The 21,653-nt window shown below is 38.3% G+C and overlaps 1 protein-coding gene across 2 annotated transcripts in view; it reads left to right on the forward strand.

The window, feature by feature from the left end:
* Positions 1-21,653, forward strand: part of LRP2 (LDL receptor related protein 2) — a 123,849-nt gene that overhangs the window by 91,963 nt on the left and 10,233 nt on the right. For both annotated transcript variants that reach the window (XM_062604788.1, XM_062604789.1), the window contains exons 53-71: positions 554-777; positions 1,154-1,331; positions 2,638-2,834; positions 4,694-4,939; positions 5,856-5,984; positions 6,679-6,798; positions 7,378-7,494; positions 7,765-7,881; positions 9,104-9,241; positions 9,997-10,119; positions 11,077-11,205; positions 13,214-13,345; positions 14,327-14,458; positions 16,948-17,091; positions 17,891-18,056; positions 18,859-18,987; positions 19,766-19,986; positions 20,420-20,596; positions 21,330-21,449. In XM_062604788.1, coding sequence (XP_062460772.1) covers positions 554-777; positions 1,154-1,331; positions 2,638-2,834; positions 4,694-4,939; positions 5,856-5,984; positions 6,679-6,798; positions 7,378-7,494; positions 7,765-7,881; positions 9,104-9,241; positions 9,997-10,119; positions 11,077-11,205; positions 13,214-13,345; positions 14,327-14,458; positions 16,948-17,091; positions 17,891-18,056; positions 18,859-18,987; positions 19,766-19,986; positions 20,420-20,596; positions 21,330-21,449 — 2,939 coding nt within the window. The remainder of the gene's footprint in view (positions 1-553; positions 778-1,153; positions 1,332-2,637; positions 2,835-4,693; positions 4,940-5,855; positions 5,985-6,678; positions 6,799-7,377; positions 7,495-7,764; positions 7,882-9,103; positions 9,242-9,996; positions 10,120-11,076; positions 11,206-13,213; positions 13,346-14,326; positions 14,459-16,947; positions 17,092-17,890; positions 18,057-18,858; positions 18,988-19,765; positions 19,987-20,419; positions 20,597-21,329; positions 21,450-21,653) is intronic.

Consider the following 21,653-nt stretch of genomic DNA (forward strand, 5'->3'; position numbering starts at 1 on the left):
TTCTTTTCTGGCAGACTTTTCTATGCTGAAGCTTTAAAGCCATGTTTTTAAAAATATGTATTAATTATATAATTTACCTCTATAGCAAAGTGATGGTAAAAATATAAAATGTTATTAAAGATATCAGAGGAGATTCTAAATCAGAAAGACGTGCAATTTAGGAATATAGGAGGCCAGTTATTGTCTTACGTGTTCCATTAGCAGTTTGAATGATCCAGGCAAGCTAGTCTCCTATGTGACAAAAATAACTTTCTCTAAGGCAGCAAATGTGCAAGATTTCATTTATCTAGATGATATGCTTCTGTTGGAACACTTTACCTTTCAGTGAATGCTCCTCTATTCCATTTATTTGCCTAAAATAACCCATCGTACTTTCCTGCGTGTTTTAAAATGCGTTCATTGAGGACAGTGATTGCTCGGGACTAAATAAGCTACAATTCCACATTGCATGGTCCTGGACACCAAAAATGAAGTACCAAAAGCATACATAATAAAGGTGTGAAGATGTTTTGGCATTCATCTGAGTGTTTTGTACATATTTTCCTTTGTGTAGATATTCTGACCTGGATGGACATCATCGTCACACAGTATATGATGGGACTTTACCTCATCCATTTGCAATAACAATATTTGAAGACATGATATATTGGACTGACTGGAACACACGAACAGTTGAAAAAGGAAATAAATATGATGGATCAGGCAGGACTGTTCTTGTGAACACCACACACAGGCCATTTGACATCCATGTTTACCACCCATACAGACAGCCCTTTGGTAAGAAGACAGATTTAGATTTGCATTTAACTGTTATCCAGAGGCTTATCATGAAAGGTCTTGGGTGCACTCAGGTTTTGCCTTTTCTGAGAATAAAATGCGCAGAGTAAATATAGACCTTTACAATTATAAATTGCCTTTTCTTTCAATAGTAATGACTGGAAATGTGTAATTTTAAATTCATTTCTGAAATGTCGTAGCTTAATAGCATACATTTCCTGTATATGAAATCATACATTTGTCTCCCTAGTTTCTGGTATTCAACTTATTACATTTAGGCTTTCAATAGAGTATTGGAGGAGTCTATTGTACATTGATAACCTTTGTGTCCCGGGGTTTGCAAAGTATAGTAATATTTATTCTTCTTTTTTACCAGTAAATAATCCTTGTGGCACCAACAATGGTGGTTGTTCCCATCTTTGTCTGATAAAAGCTGGTGGTCAGGGTTATTCCTGTGAATGTCCTGATAACTTCATGATAGTACAGTTCGGCAACACAGCCCACTGCCTTCCCATGTGCTCTAGCACACAGTTTCTCTGTGCAGACACTGAGAGGTAAGTTCACTTCTCACTGTCTATTTTTAAAAGCTGAAAAGATACATCTTGCAGTTTGATCTCTTCAGAATTATCTGGATTATTGTGTCTAGTTCTGGGCCCCTCAGTTCAAGAAGGACAGGGAATTGCTTGAAAGAGTCCAGCGCAGAGCCACAAAGATGATTAAGGGAGTGGAACATCTCCCTTATGAGGACAGGCTGAGGGAGCTGGGTCTCTCTAGCTTGGACGAGACTGAGGGGTGACCTCATCAATGTTTACAAATATGTAAAGGGTGAGTGTCAGGACGATGGAGCTAGGTTTTTTTCAGTGATGTCCAGTGATAGGACAAGGGGCAATGGGTGTAAACTGGAGCATAGGAGGTTCCATGTGAACATCAGGAAAAATTTCTTTACTGTGAGAGTGACAGAGCACTGGAACAGGTTGCCCGGGGGGTTGTGGAGTCTCCTACATTGGAGATATTCAAGGCCCGCCTGGACAAGTTCCTGTTTGAGGTTACTCTAGGTTACCCTGCTCTTGCAGGAGGGTTGGACCAGATGATCTTTTGAGGTCCCTTCCAACCCTTGGGATTCTGTGATTCTGTGATTCTGTGACATGGAGTTAGGGATCCCTTTTGCTCTCACTGTGAGTTTGTGGTGTGTGTGCAAAGACAAAGTAAAGACCAGACAGACTTCCCTTTTGGAAAAATACTTCCAGATTAATTGTTTAAATAGTACTTTTTACTTTTCTTCCTGTTATATGGCATTGCTAATGTGGCAAAGGTTGGGTGTTAGAAATGCGTACCTCTATGAACCATCTCTAGTTGAATTCACAAACCTAGGACCTTCTCTTATATTTTGTTAATCTTTTACAATGTATCTGTTTCTGCCAAATATATGCTGTCTGCCAGCGGCCCAGGAAAGCAGTTTAGTTGATGTAGGGGTTCATTTCCAACTCTTTTTCTGAGACAACTGCAGTCGAGGGAGAGAAATGGTGATAAAATGTGCTGATATTGTATCACTCTGGAGCCTATGAGGCAGACCTGCTTGTTGGGTGGCCTTTTGAAAGAGAGTTACAATGATATTCCCTAGTGAAATTCTTGTGCTAAAGCTCAGGTGAGTTAAAATATTACATTAAAAATCCAGTTGATAATTGTTTTAAAAAGCATGAAAGGTGGTTACCATAAATATACATAAAAATTAAAACGTTCTTAATTTGCTGTTAACTTTCTTCTAGAGACCCGCCAATATCATCTATTATTTCAGGTGATAGTATTGTGGTTGTACAGCTGCAGAGACATACCAAAGAAAACACTGTCTTCTTTTTGTAGGTGTATTCCTATCTGGTGGAAATGTGATGGACAGAGGGACTGTCGAGATGGCTCTGATGAGCCCCCTACCTGTCCACACCGATACTGTCCTGTTGGTCAGTTCCAGTGTAATGATGGGAACTGCACAAGTCCACATTTCCTGTGCAATACCCAGCCAGATTGCCATGACAGATCAGATGAAGATCCTGTACTTTGTGGTATGTTACAACTAATAAATTTAAGCGTTTTGCCAGTACAAAACATGTATACTATGTATACATTTTGTGGTGACAGAACAAGAGGAAATGGTATTAAACTGAAAGAGGGTAGATTTAGATTAGCTATTAGGAAGAAATTCTTTGCTATGAGGGTGGTGAGACATGGGAAGAGACTGCCTAGAGAAGCTGTGACGGCCCCATCCATGGAAGTGTTCAAGGCCAGGTTAGGCAGGGCTTTGAGCAACCTGGTCTAGTGGAAGGTGTCCCTGCTCATGGCAAGGGTGTGGGAACTAGATGATCTTTAAGATCCCTTCCAATTTTAACCATTCAATGATTCTGTGATTTTACAGATGGAAAGGTGAGACAGACAGAGGCACTCTTTATAAAATCTTGCACCTGCTAGAGCAATTCTCCTCTGTGCAAAAGCAGGGTACAGGAGATCAAAGGTATCAAAACAAATCAAAATATCAAAGCACAAACATTTTCTACACCTTTGAGATAGATTTGAGCTGATGTAAATTTCAATCTGAGGTATAAAATACTAGAAGCAGGACCTACTTTGTTAAGTAAACCATGGTGAGTACGAGGAATTCAAGACTTCCTAATGCTAGGTCAGTCTACCAGCTATGCTAATTTTCCCTGTGTTGTAGAGCTTTGTGATGATGGGACAAAATTATTTCACCTTCTGCATTGCAGTGCATGTGGGAAGATTTGTTTTGGAGAGTTGTGATTTCTAAAATACTGCTTGTGGTGGCAGTATTTTAGAACTGTAGCCTAACTGTGCTTGTGGAATTACATTATTTCCTTAGAAACTGTCTTATTCCACAGACGTCTAATTTAAAAAAGCACATCCTTAGTTCTCTTTTTGTAAATAATGTAGTTCTGGCAGTTGTAAGATCAGTAATATAAAGGCGAAGTGGTGGTGGGGAAAGCAGTGTGGTTATATAATTGACAGTTTCATTGTCTTCCATTAGTAAAGTGTTTCTAACAATGACAGAAATGTCAGTTTTACCCGAGTTTCAAATAGCTAAGCTCTCGAGTGTGGCACAGGGGAATATTATATAAGTAGAAATGTGTCAGCTGGATATTGTGTCACTGGTTTTAACGTACTGGGTACAATAAAAGTCAGTTTAGGCCTATATAATTTGTTCTGCTTATCTTGTGCACGGGAATAGAATCCTTTAGTCTAGAAAATGTATGGAATTTGTAACATACTGTTCCTTCTTGAACAGTTTGGCAGTGTATATAAAAAAAGTAGTAGGGTGGTGTCCAGTGAGACATACAAAGTCTGGAAGCAGGGATCAATGTTGACTCCTATTTTCATAGACCTTCAGAGCTCCTCCAGTTTGCCAGCACTGCTGACATTAGATTACAGTGCTTTGCTTTTGGGAATAGAGGTTGTACATGTATATGTTGTGGAGCTGATATTATCATGGTCTTTTTTCTGAGGTGTTCATTCATAGTCAGAGGAACAGGCTCATCAGGCAATGTGTATCTAAGATGGTAGTACAGCCAGAGCTGTCACAATGTCACTAGCTCCTCTGCAAAGTGATGGGAACCCCTGCCATGTCATGTTTGAATGCTGGCTTTACTCCCCTATGCCTTAGGAGAAGATAGTATCTGTTCCACTCCTAGAAAAATGTAGACTCATAGGGATCTTTTCTCAAGACATCTGTGGGAAACATGCCATGTGACATTAGAAATCTGTACCTTAACTGGGCAAGTAAATGTGGTTTCTAGTTTTTACTGGCTTTCTTTCTAACTTTTGGTGTAGACATGGTAACTGCTTAAATTGTCGTAGCAACAGCTGACTGTTTTGCAAGTTTCAGTATCCTAACAGCAGTTTTGTATTCTTTCAGCTAATCACCAGTGTGAAACTCATCAGTGGCAGTGTGCAAATAAACGATGTATCCCAGAAGCCTGGCAGTGTGATAGAGAGGATGACTGTGGTGACAACTCAGATGAAGATAGTACTCACTGTGCCAGTAGAACCTGTCCCCCAGGCCAATTTAAATGTGACAATGGACGGTGCATCCCGCAGTCATGGAAATGTGATGTGGATGATGATTGTGGTGATAACTCTGATGAGCCATTTCATGAATGCAGTAAGCACACAGCTGTAGTAAGCTGCCTATATTATAGCGCACCAAAAGCAGAACACACTGCATTATTTAACTTTCCTGAGGCTTAAAATTCATTGGAAAGGCATGTTTTCTGCAAGCTAATTGCAGTCATATAGTAAAGAGTGTTAGAAAAAAAGAGTATGTGCTAATTCACTTTTTCTTGAAGGGGAGAAAGCTTATTTATGCTGGCCAAATTATCAAGAACTGGTAGTGTCTCACTGACTTGCTTGATGCTAGCAGCATTCTTTGCTTGGTGTCTGTCAACACTTTGTAAAAAAGGATATATGCTGATCCATGGCCTATGTGAAAGTAGTGAATACCAATTCATCAATATTTACCTTGTTCCATTTTGGAGTCTGACATATGTCATACTTATTACAAAATCAAAATGAATTTTAATTTCTTGAAGCTCATGTTTCTCAGGATGACAGGCATATGAATCAAAAGCTTACAGGGAGAGCAAACATAGAGCACAGTCTAGCCAATATTTAACAGCAGGGTTTTCCTCTGTGCTCCAGCATCTCTCTTTGAGTTACTGGCTATCTGGAAGAACTTGTGACCAAGTTTGAGCATCTGAGGACAAGCTGCCTCTTCTGGCTTCCAGGCTTGGGGCTTCTATTACCACCATTACCAGCTCTAAAGACTTCAGGGAAAAACACACTGAATGGCGTTTGAACCTTTCATGGGTTTGTATGTTTGCAAAGTGCAAGCAGCATAGGTTGAAAAAGATAGTAAAATCAGATACATTTAATGCTTTCTCTTTACAACACTGACATTAGCAGATAGCTCTTTTTAGTAGAAATAATGACTATAAATTATAACAGATTTTGAAGGGCAAAACAGCAAGGAGGAAAGCTTAATGTCTAAGTAACACAACTTTGACAACTACCTCTTTCAGTGGGCCCTGCATATCGGTGTGACAATCACACCCAGTTCAGCTGTAGAACCAACTACCGCTGTATACCGTTGTGGGCAGTGTGCAACGGGAATGATGACTGCAGAGACAACAGTGACGAACAAGGCTGTGGTACGTTTGGAGAAACTAATTTCATCATAACTTTGTACCTAAAATATTTCTTTAGTTTACAAACACCTCAGTTTTCTCGACAGCTTCACTAACAATGTACCTAGGCATGTTTTGCTTGATATCAACTAATTATCTTGGTAGCTACTTGTTGGCAGAAATTCTGTGTGCAGCAATTCATTGTTCAGCTCACATGTTTATGGACTCTAAAGAGCAGGATTTTATTATTTTGTCTAATATGTCATCAAATTAAACAGGAAATATTGTTACTTGAACAGGACTATTTCAGACAAAACTGTCAGTATATTTTACATCTACTGAACTTACCTCCTGTACTGATGAAACCATCAGTAATGGCAAGTATGATAATGCATTTGCAGTCCCTTGCACCTGTGTTAAAACCTTATACATTCATACACAAAGCTTAGAAGACATCCGATCCTATCAGAACCAGAAAAGAGTTGAAAATGCAACACGCCATGAGGTCAAGATGCCTTCCTTTGTCAGTAATAAGTTTGTCTCTTTTTGTTTCCATCTCAGTTCTATATAGTTATTTCAGCTGTTTCTTAATCACATCTCTATTATTTGGCCCAGTTCGTGGCATGAACATCTCTATTTCAATTATCTTCTGTGCATTCCAACTTCTCCAAAGACTATGCTAATGTGCTGTTTCATTGGAAAACTGTCTGCACTGCAGAGCAGATGACTTGCAGTCCTCTTGGAGATTTCCGTTGTGACAATCATCGATGTATCCCACTGCGCTGGAAGTGTGATGGAGATAATGACTGTGGAGATAACTCTGATGAGCACAACTGCAGTGAGTTATTTTTTGGCTGTCATGATATAGTCCAGCTGGTGACTTAACTATTGCTTTTCTTGTGAGAATGGGGCAGACAGCTCTCAACTGCAGCCATTCCCTTGTTTCACTCTATAGCGTGTCTGCTGAAATACCATGATGTCAGAAGGAAGTCAGAATTGTGGTGGCCGAAGGAAACATTCTGGATACATAAAACCACCGATAAATCCACTCACTATGAAGCACAAATTCCTGTTTTCTGCTAAGAAATGACATTTGAATTCTGCCCTGTGTGCAAATGTACTATTATGTAATTCCTCAGGCAATGAAAGCAGATAAGGTTTTTTCTGATTTGGAATAAAGGTTCCTGTATAATTCTGTGCTGAAACAAAATCCACTGTGATTTTCCTTTTTTCTGTGTCAAAAGGGGCGTAAAACATTTAACATACTTCAAGAGTATTGCGGAGAATGCTGTTTTAACATATTTACTTTTAAGTATTACGCCACATTATCTGCTCAAATTACTTTTGTCTAATGAGATAGGTGTGAATGTTTACATCTGGGGAACTTTTCTTATTTGTACATTCGTTTTAAATGAAGGTCCTCGTGAATGCACAGAAAGTGAATACCGTTGTGACAACTTGCGCTGCATACCATCCCGGTGGATCTGTGATCACGATGATGACTGTGAGGACAATTCAGATGAACGTGACTGTGGTGCGTATTGTCTGGATGCTACCTCTTATATATTCACACTTTACGCGTCTAATGTGATAAATTATTCTGCAAAATAGTCCTTCATGGGAAGCATCTTTAATGAAGTAATGTTAACCAGATCACTCCAGTCATTCCACCAAATGTAGAGGATTACCATAGTTTTAATGGTCTTGGATTTTGCAGTCTTTTTTAGGATGCTGTTCTCAAAAAGTAAACACTTTATCTGGATTTGAACAAGATATTTCAACAGTTACTTCTGAATCTTTTCAGACCTGAGGACCTGCCACCCAGGTTATTTCCAGTGTGATAGTGGACACTGTGTTGCGGAGCGCTTCAGATGTGATGGAAATGCAGACTGCCTCGATTTCTCTGATGAAGCAACTTGTCGTGAGTTTCTGGCTTTGCAATTGGTGCTCATTGAGGTCACTTCCAGAAAGATCTGTCCTTTCTCTCTAAGTGAGATGACTCCTTAGAGTTACAGAATTCTGCAACACTCAGTGATGTCAGTAAAAATTCAGGATAAGTATAATATTTTGAATCCGCTTTTTAATATAATGATGGATTGCCATCATTTACATTGATTGTAAACACATTCCTAATGCTAGTAAATTAATGTGTTTACAAGGTCCACTGGAAGATCTGCATGTGTTTCAATTAAATTTTTTTACTATCCCACAGACACTGCAGGATCCACTGTTTCGGTTGTACTGTTTTCCAACAAGTTTCTGTAATAGGATTTTTTTTTTATAATGCTCAGAGTTGTGTATAGTTACCTAAAGTATCAGTGAAACCAAGGAAATTAAATGTTTTCCTGTTTCTGTCTTCCTTCTGTGTATTGATCTACTGCGAGAAAAAAAAACATGTCTGTATGCTGTAGCTTGTGGTGAACTCCAGCTCCAGCTGTTTCCCAGAAAGTATTATTCCAGTTGGAATGAAAATATCAGCCCTGAGCTCTATCTGTGTTCACTGACATTGGCCTTTTAGATGATATTGAAGGGTTGGTTCTGACTTATGTGTTCAAATGATTTTAAGCTTCAGTACTCAGGAGAATTCCTTTCTCTTTATGTTGGTATCAGGGCAGTTCTGTACATCTTCCTGTGTACTTAATTTTAACACCTGTGCTTTTGGAAAGAAGGGGCATCTGCACAGTAGGATCTTTATTTTTCTGATGGTAACCACATCCTGGAATGTGCTTTGCAACAGTTAATCTTTCAGAACCTAGGTTACACAACATTTGTCTGTCCTTAAAGGAAGGAAAAAGTATTTGAGAAGCCATTGAAAGGGCAAGGGTGTGGTTTATTTATATAGGTTGGAAGAGTCATATTTTTCATTTCTCTTTGCTCTAATTAATTTTTTTTTTCCACAGCTTTTACAGAATCTATTTTGCGGTTAGGGCATTTTTTGTTATTGTTTTTACATGGTTTTGGGTTGTTATAGCTACCAAGAAGTCCTCAGCCCTTGCAGTCTTTTGTTAATGTAGTGCCTCATATCTCCTACTATGGAAGGAAGGACATTGAAAAAATAATACAGGGTTAGGCTGAACATTTTTCTGGAAAACCTAAAATTTTTGTCTTAATTGAAAACGTCCTTATAATTTTCTTTTCTTCAGCAACACGGTATCCTAATGGTACATACTGTCCGCCCATGCTGTTTGAATGTAAAAACCATGTCTGTATCCAGCCATACTGGAAATGTGATGGTGATAATGACTGTGGAGATGATTCTGATGAAGAACTTCACCTTTGCTGTAAGAGAGAAAAATTATATTAAAGTGAATATGCATAATAAAATCTGATTATAATAGAAACATTAGAAAATAAATTTTAAATAACTTCTTTTCACTGGAGATTCTCACAGGCTTAATTCAGGGTGAGTGCTGAGAATTCTGCTTCATATGCAAGTTCACTTCATCCTCCTATAGTATGTTTCTCACTGCTTTGCAGATGTTTGTGTATGTGGTCATAAGAATAGGGAGAAATGTGTCAAAGAGAGAAGGACTCTATTTCACATTTTTAAGTTGGTTATGTATCAGTTTGCAATTAATGATTAATTCAGATAACTTATATTCTCAAAGGTGCTGACATTTTAAAGCTACCAGTATAGTTGGGACATCTTTGTAAATACAGTTGAGGAGTCCTGGCTCTATTTCTAAAAGTGAGATGTTGGAGGTGCTACTTAAACAATTTTTGGCAGTTATATACTGTATAGCCACTTAAATAGCATTTGGTCATAAACAGATCTAGAAACCTCAGTGTTATATGTAGAAACACGGGATGTGTCTTTGGCCAAAGACAATGTACTGTCTTCTGACAAGAAAAGTGTAATGTCTTAACATGCAATCACAAAAAAAGTGGAGAAAATGTTATTTTGGCTCTGAATGCCTCCACACCTTCTGAAATGTAGGAAACATACAAGTGTTACCAGATGAAAGTGATTAGGTTAATTTGTGACTTAGTGGCATGAAGTGTCAAAGTGTGACTGACTTGATCTCTGTGGTTTCAGTGGATATTGCCTGTGAATCTCCATTCCGTTTCCGATGTGAGAACAATCGCTGTATATATAGTCACGAGCTGTGCAACCAGGAGGATGACTGTGGAGATGGGAGTGATGAGAAAGAGGAACACTGTACGTTTACACAAAATTGAGCAGCAAATTCAGTAACTGTGATGTTCTTAATGTTTAATGATACCAAAGGACTATGGAAATGTCAGCATTAAGCATAAAGTATGAAAACCAGAGCTCAGTAGGAACTATTAGTATGAACTACTTTGAACTATGATTATTGATAGGTACTATGTATTTGCAGCTCTCCATGAAAGTAGCAAAAATCAGCAAACATTTGTCTAAAAAGTTCAGGGCATGATTTTCAAAATAATAATTGTTTTTTTATTATGAGCAGCAATTGAATTGTATCAGTTTATTATGAACTCCACTGAAAATAATGAAGAAGAAAGTTTTACTGTATTATAAAATAAGGATGCGATGGATAGCTGGGACTTTTAAAATAGAGAAATGTGTGCTTCTGGACTTGTGGCACTGTTGCTCACATAGTAACAGTGTTGATGATATTTATGCCCAAATCCTGCGGAAGCTCTGTTAATAGGTTTTTGTCCTCAGGTATCTTATGTAGTTTTCATTGACTATGTTGATTTTTATATTATCAAGTTTAATCATATTGCTTAATGATATTATTTGCTAGCTTTATTGTATGATATCCTTAACATTAATTATTTACTAATATCACAATAATCTTTTGAAGTCTGCAGTAGATATATGAAGTGTATTGTTAAAGGATATTAATAGAATTGCACTATTAAGAAGAAAGCTCAATCAACTGTTAACAAGAGGAATTTACCTCCTGTCTTTATAAAATGGAGGGGCTCCTTTCAGTTCTTGGGGATGTGGCTAGAAGTCAGGAGGCCATGTTTCTAGTTTCAGCTTTACTATAGACTTCCAGATTCTCTCAAATCATTATTTTACTGAATTGCATGAGCTTCCTCATTATCAGTGTGGAATAGTAATGTCTGTTGGTACTGTATAGCTGAAACTGTGACAGAGGAGTGTTTCTCTTCTTGACTATAGGTAGAGAACCAACCCCAAGACCATGCACAACTGAAGAATTCAAGTGCAGTAATGGAAATTGCATTCCTCTACATTATGTCTGTGACAATTATGATGACTGTGGTGACCATTTTGATGAAATGGGCTGCAGTAAGTAATGATGTCAATAGAATACAAAATTACAGTGCTATTGAAGTAAAAATTTCCGGAACTGATAACAATACATGTTTCTTCTTGACTAGCATACTAAGAAGTGTTCATTTTTAATTAGCCTGTGCCAGGATTATCGAATAAGCCATGACAATATCTCCTGTTTTCCTTCCTTTTCAGTATTTAAAAGGCATATAGATGTGGCACCTAAGGGACACGATTTAGTGGGAATTGGCAGTGTTAGGTTTATGGTAGCACTCAATGACCTTAAAGGTCTTTTCCAACCTAAATGATTGGAATTCACTGCTCTGAACAGTCAATTTTAGGCTTAGAGTATTTATGCATCACAAAAAATAATTTGATCTTGTTTCTGATCTTGTTTTGAAATGGGTTGCATTATGGAGGTGGGAACAGCCAGATATTTCAATCATAATTGCAATAGGCCAACCTAGGGAATTATTCATGGACAGACTCTGAACTGGTATAAGTTGCTGCAGCCCCATTAAAAACTCAAGTATATTGAGATGCTTGCATTTTCCTGTTTACAGACATGACCACAAAATTTTACAAAGACAACCAGTTGTGGGCTGAGGGCCTTCTCAGACCTTCTGCACAACTTCTATTAACGATGCATTGTGCATTTACTAGTATCCATTTAGATGTAAAAGCTTTGACTTGAACTTTGAAGCAAGAGCGAGTATTCTCATGGAACCTGTTAAAAAAAAAGAATCCTAACTTTTTATATTAATATATAGACAGCTGCAGAGTGATAATAGGAGCATGTACTTGCAATTTCAACCAGTCAGGCTTTGAGTGACAGTGTGCCAAATGATGCCCTGGCGATTTAGAAGCCAGCATGCTTGCAAATCGCAAATAACCCAGAAGCCTACAGTGCAGTCCATTTTGAAGCAGCTGTTTTCTCTGTTTCACATACCATCCCAATGGTCTTTAGGTAATATAACCCGACGCAATGACTGAAAATATTAAAGTACAAAAAAGGATATGAAACAGTGCAAACCAGACACCTGGCAGCCAGCACTTTCCTGTCTGGGGCAGATGTGAGTGCAGATCAGGTGGTAACATTTGTAGCTTTCCCAACATCAAATACCTGTGTTCTGGAAAAAATAGAATATTTATGTGTGTGTGTACAATGAATTTATGCTATACATGTATATGTAATTGACCTGTTCAAACTTAATTCAGTTAGCACTGGAATGTGTATGTGTAAAGGAATGTAATACCTTTGCCTTACATCTCTTTCTCATGCTATGTCAATAAGCATGTTATTTCTTGTTTCTAGTTATATAACAAAATTGAGTTTGAAAGTACTTGTGTGTATGTAGAATATGTCAGAAACAAGACAATTTTGAATGTACTTTGAGAAGAGTATAATTTTCACTATCTGTTACAGAGTATCTGTTATCCTTGACTTGTCTTTTCCATTATAGGCATGTTTTAAAGGGCAATATATTCTGTGCAATGACCTATATTGACTTCAGTAGGCTTTAGATTAGGTACGGCACGAACAAGCTGTCATCTTCTCTCTAATTTGCAGATATAAATAATGTAGGGCCTGTGTTATGCATGATAGCAACTGAGAACATTTTTTGCTTCACTGATAATAAAGGACTGATTAAGAAAGAGACAGGTTGGCAAAGATAGGCGGTAGAGTCAAGTCTCTTAAATAGTCACTGCAGATTGGTGTTAATGTAGAATGCCATGTCTCTTAAGGAAGGTGAGCTTTGATTGTTACGGCTCTTATCCTGGCCATGTTCACTTCTAGAGTTTAAACTTCTTAACTGACAGCCATTCTTGACCAGCATTTACCACCCTCTTCTAGTTAGTTATAGGGAATAGATGCTCACATTAATTGAGTTTCAATTAGAAAAAAAGAAAGAAAACTAATGTGAAAACAATTTTCAGTTATCATAATGATAAAAATTATGACACCCCCCCATCACTATGTTTTTTTAATTATAATTGTATAATTTTTTTTTTTCCTCCCTAGATCCTGGAACAGAACGAACTTGTGCAGAAAATATCTGTGAACATAACTGTACCAACCTGAATGAAGGAGGCTTTATTTGTTCCTGTAGGCCAGGGTACAAGGCCAGTGAAACTAACAGAAACTCCTGTGATGGTATTTTCAATCTTCTAAACATCTCCTCACTGTTAAGTGTTCAGTGACCTGTCACTTCATCCAAATGCGACTGCCTATTTTTGCAGTCTAACAGGGCTGTTATACATTGAGCAGATGCTTCCGAAATTGTTTTCCTGATGAATCATGTTTTCTACCATTGCAGACCTCATTCAACAAAGAACTGGCTCCACAGTTCAGACTTGTTTTAAGCTTTTGGTGGCTGTAGGTGTATGTTTTCACTTTACTGTATGTAGGTTTTGTCACATCTTTGCAATCTGAGGGACAGAAATTTGCTGGACTTTCGCATGTTTGTTTTACTTTTTTTTTTCTTGTTGAAAGAAAACTTACTGAAGATTGTGCTGTCCTTCTGTTCTGCTTCCAAACAGGCCTACAGTAAAGGTCTATTGTGCCATAATTTTGCACTGGTAAAATATGGTGAGGAGTTTACCCAAAGGCCATTGTACCTGGCCATGCAATATAGTGCCTTCACGGTAACCATATCAGTGTGTTTCAATGTGAACACTTCCATTTGTTGCTTCCAGCCTTTGTGGATGATTTGTATAGTTTAATCAAACATCACCTAAGGCCTTCCTTTCCTTCCTGATGCTGATGTTTCTGAGGACTAGGTATCTTTGCTTCAGCATTTCAAGAAGGCTTTGCTCTTGCATGTCATTGTAGTCATGCCCCATTTTTGTCTTTCCTTGGTGATATAACATAAAAAAACATGATAAAAAATGTCTCTCTGAAAAGCAATCTGATAAGCAGGAGCAATGCAGTTTCTATCAATCTGTAGTTAAGACGTGCTAAGTAGTAGATCAGTTCTGTTAGATAACAGATGTGGATGTTAAAGATCACAGATTAGGTCACTGATCTTTTAGAGTATGTGGGGAAGGGACAAACCGAGCACTTCACACAATAAAGATGACCAGCATGTGTAGAAAGACATTAACCTCTAGAAATCTTTTCTCTGCCTGTGCCTAGATATCAATGAGTGTGAGATCTTTGGAACATGCACCCAGGACTGCAAAAATTCCAAAGGAAGCTACGAATGTTTCTGTGCAGATGGCTTCAGGTCTGTGGGTGATCAACAAGGGAAACAGTGTGCAGCTAATGGTATGTTAACTGATACTAAGATTGATTGCTACCTGGAAAGAGCAAGTGGAATGTAGCAACTTAATGAATATAATCTTTGGGTGTTTTTATGGAGGGCATAATGAAAACCAAACTTTATTCTGTAATGTATTGTCTATGTATTCTACCTATTCCATAGTCAGGAATAGAAGTGTTCATCTCTGCTGCCAACTGTAAACATTAAAAATAATATCTTGATTTAGATGCCTGCCTGCCTTTCTGTTGAAATTTTCTGCAGAAAAAAACCCTGTGCTTAATGCAGTGGCTGTCATCAGTAGGAAATTAATGTTGCCTATTACTAAGTTTAAGTTTTCTTAACAAAATAATGCATTAGAAGAAATTTGAATTAAGCTGGTACAAGTCAAAGACAGTTTGATGACAGATTGCCATTCATTGTTCATGGACTGATGCACACAAACAGAAGGGCATTGCCCAATGTTTAATGTCAATCATTGACTTTTTATCATACCTCACTGCAGTGGCTACATTGTGTGACAGTCATTGAATAGGTAGAGAGTTGATACAGAAAATAATAGTAATAGAATACTGATAATAGAGATGAAGAAAATAGAAAAAAGTGACAATGCAGCAGTATTATATAAAAGACAGAAACAGAGTCCCTCTCTGCTGGAGAGGGACTTTTCATTAGAGACTATAGTGACAGGACAAGGGGTAACGGGTTAAAACTTAAACAGGGGAAGTTTAGATTGGATATAAGAAGGAAATTCTTTCCTGTGAGGGTGGTGAGGCACTGGAATGGGTTGCCCAGGGAGGTTGTGAATGCTCCATCCCTGGCAGTGTTCAAGGCCAGGTTGGACGAGGCCTTGGGTGATATGATTTAGCGTAAGGTGTCCCTGCCCACGGCAGGGGGGTTGGAACTAGATGATCTTAAGGTCCTTTAAAACCCCTAACGATTCTATGGTTCTGTAATATTGTATTTACAAAAACTACTTACACTTTGTATTTAGAAAACTACTTACACTTCTTACATTTTAGCAGCATTAAGAGATACATGATAGAAACGTGGTGTACTTAATCAAATAGTAAAATCTTCAGAACAGAATGCCTGTGGGCAAAACTGCATGCTGCTAGAGGTTTTGAAACCTAAAAGTTATCTATAGTATGAGAAATGATACAAGAAAATGTGGTTTACAGTTTCCAGTCCAGGTGCCTAATTCGGCAAATATTTACTCTTGAGCATGTGACTAGAAATACGAATGAGCATTTACACCTCAGTTTCTGGCCATCTCTTTATGTGCCTATGCCAGAGAGATAATTCTTTGAAACTTTTCTTCATAGGCTTTATTCAGGAAGCATCTAGACACCCAGATTTTTCAAGGATAAATGATAGAAGATATTGTGATTTTAGCTGATAACATAATGAAGTTTGTTGTGCCTAAAGTTCCACTGCTGTTTATGCCCAGCACTCTACCACTCTTTATAGGATAAGCTCACAGCGCTTAGAAGTGAGGGCTTTTTTTGCCTATGTCTGCTGTAGGCCTGATCAGTAAGCATTTTCAGAACACACATAGAGTATTAGGTCCCCTCTTCCCTGTAACACCGCATATATTGGGAATGCTGTCAATTTCTACACTGAATTATATGTTGATTAGAGAATAGTCACTTGCCTTATTCTCCCATAGTTAGGTGTGACTTAGAGTGAAAAGGAGTGTGTTCAAATGAACAATTCATAGGAAATTGAGCATTCTTAGCTGGGAAATGCATTGGTAAATGAGATTTTCCTTTTCTTGCCAAAGGACTAGACATTTCTTACTGGCTCTGTGAAGATGTGATTGATGTAGGTCTTCTCTGGAAGAAGAGTGGGATTTAAGTCCATGACTCTCAACTTGCCTATGTCATTAGCAAAAGGGCCAAACAATTAAATTTTTCTTGCCAGAAAAATCAGACAGGTGGGACTGATAGTCCCTATAGTCAAGTTAGAGTATTGAGGCTGCCCCCAGATTAACCTGTGGGTATGAGAATATTCATGTGAATATGGAGACATTAGGTTTTAAAGACTTCCAGGTAGAACAACTTGGGTCATGGCTCAAGGTACTGCTACTTTCAAAATTGTGTCCTGTACTTTGGGGGGGGGTGTGGGGGGTGTGGGGGGTGTGTGGAGCTGGACTTCACAGTGTATAGCTGCATTCTGGTTTTGAGATGAAGTGGTGATATGCCAACACTGTAATGGTTAAGAATTTTTGAGGAATTATTTCTTAATGATTACTGCTGCACAAAATCTATGGTGGGAAGGGTAGTACTCTCAGTAAGCTTTTCCAGAGGTTTTAATGATTTTTCCAAAGCTAATAGATTTGAATACCTCTGAAGCTTGAGAAGTAGCCCTGCGTTCCTCCTGTTTTTTATGCAGACAAAACTTGTGAAACCCCAGTTTAGTTTTGACTAGAAGTGACTTTTCGTCTGTTTCTTCTAAAATGAAATACATTAAAGTAAAATTCATGGTTGTTTCCCAGGTAATCCTCCATTGTTACTGCTGCCAGATAATGTAAGGATTCGAAGATACAATATCTCATCAGAACAGTACTCTGACTACATTGATAACCAGGAGCGCATCCAAGCTCTGGATTATGATTGGGATCCTGAAGGGATAGGCCTGAGTGAGTATGTCTAGAGATTAATACTCAACCATGCAATGGTTGGTTGAAAAATAAATTCCTGCAGCGTGGCTATTTAATTTATGCTACAAATCAAAATGAAATTAGATAAACTGGCCAGGTCTTGCTTGACTGTGTTCCTCCCCTCATTCTTGACCACTAGTGTGGGTCCTTTTAATGCTTTAATTTAGTATAGCTAGGTTTTGTTCAGTTTTTTTCCTTTTGTTTTGGTGTGAGTTCAGCTGTGGAATTATGGGTCATTAGGATTATGCAGTAATAGAAGATTACTATAAATGAACCGCTTCCTTTTCTTCAGCCTGTGACAGTCCCCAAACCTGGCACAAGTCTTGAATTCCTAATCCGAAGCAGGAGGGGCCAGTAGATCCCTATATTAGCTTCTATCTTTGTCTCTTTATTGGCTTCCCTGCTTTTGCCTTTTTCAAAGGGCAGCTGCCCTGGACCATACTTGCTCCTTAGGGTCATGAGAGTCTAAATTATTCTCAAAATAATGTGCAGTGGCTTCAGAGCTAAGATCTACTCTTGAAAAATGTAATGCATATTTCTTGATAATCCAGATCAGGATGATTCTAGATGGTGTCTTACCTATGAGGAATGGCTTGATCAAAAAATGGCTAAAAAAGAAACACCCTGACACAATGTAATTTAATTGAACAGATGACACAATGTTATTTATAAATAAATGGATTTGGTGTCTTCACATAAGAACTTCAGAAATATTAGAATTTTCCAAAACTATGGAATAACTAGGCATTAAATATTATCTTTGTAATCTTTTTTGAAGGTATTGTGTACTTCAGCATACTGGGACAGGGTTCTGAGTTTGGAGCCATCAAACGGGCTTATCTGCCCACATTTGACAGCAGTAGCAACAATCCTACAAAGGAAGTTGACTTGAATCTCAAATATATAGTTAATCCCGATGGTTTAGCTGTTGACTGGGTTGGAAGGTAAGTGCACTGAAAAGCTAGAAAAATGTTGTATGTTGAATGTGTCAAGGGTCTGATGAGGCAGTGCAAAATCCGCTTTTTTTGTTCCTTATGAACTGTCTTAGAAGATATCTAGTCTCAAGGCAGTTCAGAAGAACACCATAAGCTCTGTTTGCTCAGACAGCAGGTTATTAGGTCAAATACATGTTGCTGATGGCACCACGTAATCTCTGAAGAAACTGGCATTACTCCACAACTGGCAGATCAGTTGTGCATCAGTAAAGTGATAATACTTTCTGACATGGCCTTCATGTCAGATGGATTCTACGACTTTTGGAAGTTTGACTCTGATGTTGCAATGTAACTGTTAAAGGATAGGGTGGACACTGATAGCTGCAGTTAATTTGACATACTGTTGAGAGGATTCTGGTGTCTGTAGATAGTTAAAATTAAATGTAGTCAGATTCTGTTTGAAGCTGAATGAACAGAGGTTACAGAGGTGAGTCAATCCTAGGAGCACTATTGACAAATTTTGAATGTAATGCAGTCAATAGGGTGAAGAGGAAGGATGTTAAGATCATAGTAAAGCGTGATGTTTCTGGAAAGCTGAAAAATAAAAGAAGGAACTTGGGTGTCTGCTTCCCCTTTGTCACATAGTTATCAACTAAGCGGATGAATAGAGTTCAGATGTGATCAATGTAACTTCATTATACTAATTTTCTTTGAGTTTGATTCAGCTATTAAACTTTTTTTTTTTTTTTTAAGTTCCTCTCCGATCATGAAGTATTTACTTTTGGAATGTTTTGTGTTTTCTGTAATTCAGACATCTTTACTGGACCGATGCAGGGACTAATCGCATAGAGGTGGCAAAATTAGATGGGCGGTACAGAAAATGGCTTATCTTTTCTTTACTGGATCAACCAGCAGCCATTGCTGTAAATCCAAAACGTGGGTAAGTACTATGGGGCTTCCCAGAATTATTCTCAATGCTATTCAGTACCAACCTCCCCCCCAAAAAAATTTGCAGGAAAGCCTAAGGGAATGCTTTCTGAAGTTTTCCTTTGCTAATGTTAGGAAATTTGTGTACATGAGAAGTCATTTTAGGATTAGATTTCATATAGGTACTTGTATTGGTGACAATGCCATGTAGGTCAAATAAAAAAATTAAGATGTCCTTTGCACAGTACTGTGTGCCCAGAGAATTTCTCTGTTACTACTGAAATACGGGACTAAATGGGAATGTCTCTTTGCCAGCTCCAAGCAATACTGACATAGCCTCCTTCAAAGTGCAAAGCAATGTAAAGCCACTGGTACATTCAATAGCTGTGCTTGCTACATCTTGTATCATTAGCAGATCACCAGATAGCATATGTGTTTCTCTCAGCTGGGAGTAAAGAACATGGCTCCAGCTGACTGGAAGTCACCTGGGCTCTGCAGCTTTCTTATGACTGATGGGATGTTCAGTGTTCACAGTCATTTTTCTTCTACTGAGAATAAGAAACCATCATTAAAACCACTCTCTCTCCAAATCAGGACATAAGATGCAAACATTCTTCTTCTAGTGCTCATTTTTATACTTGAAACAAGCTTGTTCAGTGAACTTTGTGACTTTCCTGATTGTTATCTGCAAAATGATTGCTGAACAACTTTATGTATCACAACTGACCTTCCCATGAAACTCTAAAGGATAGAGTTCTGAACCTCTTTAAATTCTGGTTCTGTCCTTTCAGGCTCATGTATTGGACTGACTGGGGAAGACAGCCAAAGATTGAATGTGCCTGGATGGATGGACAGCAAAGACAAACCCTAGTCTCTGAAGACCTTGGCTGGCCAACAGGCCTCTCTATTGATTATTTGAACAATGATAGGATCTATTGGAGTGATTCTAAGGAAAATATTATTGAATCCATGAGACCTGATGGGACAGACAGAACCATAGTATTGCATGGAGGTAAGAACTTAGATGCAATTAATGTAATAGTAACCAAGATGTATGCTAACAAGCACTTGGGCTCCACACATGGGAGTAGCTTCAGGAGCTTTTCGAAGAGTAAATCTTGCTAGTGTTTTCTCCTCCTTTGTACAGGGATAAATGGCACATCAGATTCAGAGCTCATGATGCATGGTAACTAAATTCTCTGAGAGTAATTGACATGACCCAAATAGGGGACAATGTGGGAAATTGGATTCTTGCTTTCTTAATGTATATTAAACAGTCTGCAGGTATAGTGATGTGAAGTAGTCAGGCACATGAGGATGTATATATATATACCTGCAAATGTCTTAAAATGAAAGGATTGGGTGATAAGCTGAAGAAGAATAGCAGTTTTATTGCTCCTGCTAGAGATTTGCTGGCTAATAATCTGTTTGGTTCCTTTGAGAAGTAGGCAGTCCATACAGCCTTGATGTCTTTGAAGGCCATTTATATTGGATAGCTAAGGAGCGAGGAGAAGTCTGGAAGAAAGATAAATTTGGAAGTGGAGAAAAAGTGAAAGTGCTGACTGTAAATCCATGGCTTACCCAAGTGCGCATCTATCACCAGCACAGATACAATCAGTCAGGTAGGTAATCAGTGTCCTGGTGAGCAATTCCTTGCTATAAGATCAAAGTTGGTATTGATGCCCTCAGAGAGCTTAGTAATCTGTTAATGCATCTATCAGTATGTGATAATTTCTGAAAACTAAAAATGGAATAGAGGCTGTCAGGTGTTTTCTGCACACCCAATGTGAAAGCAACAGTTGAACACCACACACTGCTCTTTAGTGTCTCAGTTCTAAATTATGACCCTGTTCTTTCTCTTCTTCCCCTCCATCATGGAGTTATCATAGAGGTGGTAGTGACAATATGAATTTATCCTGTAACATACGAAGTGCTGGCCATTTAATGCTGCTTCCAAAGGGGATTTCAGCTGTGACATGTCCACAGTAATCACAGGGGAGGATGTCCAGAGGAACATCCAACATACCCCTTTTTTAAAGGTGTTTTCATTTTCAGAATCAGAAAGTTAGAAAGCTCCGTATTGCTTGGAGTTGTTCAGTTTCAGCTTCGTGTTACAATGGCTCCCAACAGCCATAGTCTCTCCCTTAAGAATGTAAGAAAAGGCAGAGAGAAAGTTTTAAAATAAATGTGGTATTTGGGCATCAGTTGTTCTAAAAATGGATCTAGACTTGTTTAGATTTTTGGTGTGTGGTATTGAAGAGTTACGCTACTGCCTATGGAATTGCTCTGCCTTACCTCAGGAATCTGCTGCATTGCTTCTTCAACTGCCTTATTACTTTTTTTTTTTTTCCCCAGTGCCTAATCCTTGTAAAGATGTCTGCAGCCACCTCTGCTTGCTGAGACCAGGAGGGTACACCTGCACTTGTCCTCAAGGGACTCGATTCATAGAAGGCAGCAGCACAGAATGTGATGCAGGTAGAATAATTTGTCAAATTGGAAATTTAAGACAAAGGAGGCTTTTCTTTAGGAATGCAAATCCATTACTGAATTACAAATATGGAGAGATGAGCTAACTGATATGAGAGATACTGTTAAGTTAGGACATCTGGCTTTTATTCTCAGCAATCACTGATTTGCGGTCATTTCTTTGCGCATGATTTGTAAAATGGTTATAGATGC

The sequence above is a fragment of the Pezoporus occidentalis genome, unplaced genomic scaffold (genome assembly GCF_034315485.1).
Source record: "Pezoporus occidentalis ecotype Australia unplaced genomic scaffold, CSIRO_AGI_Poc_V1 ctg88, whole genome shotgun sequence".
Lineage (NCBI taxonomy): Eukaryota > Metazoa > Chordata > Aves > Psittaciformes > Psittacidae > Pezoporus > Pezoporus occidentalis.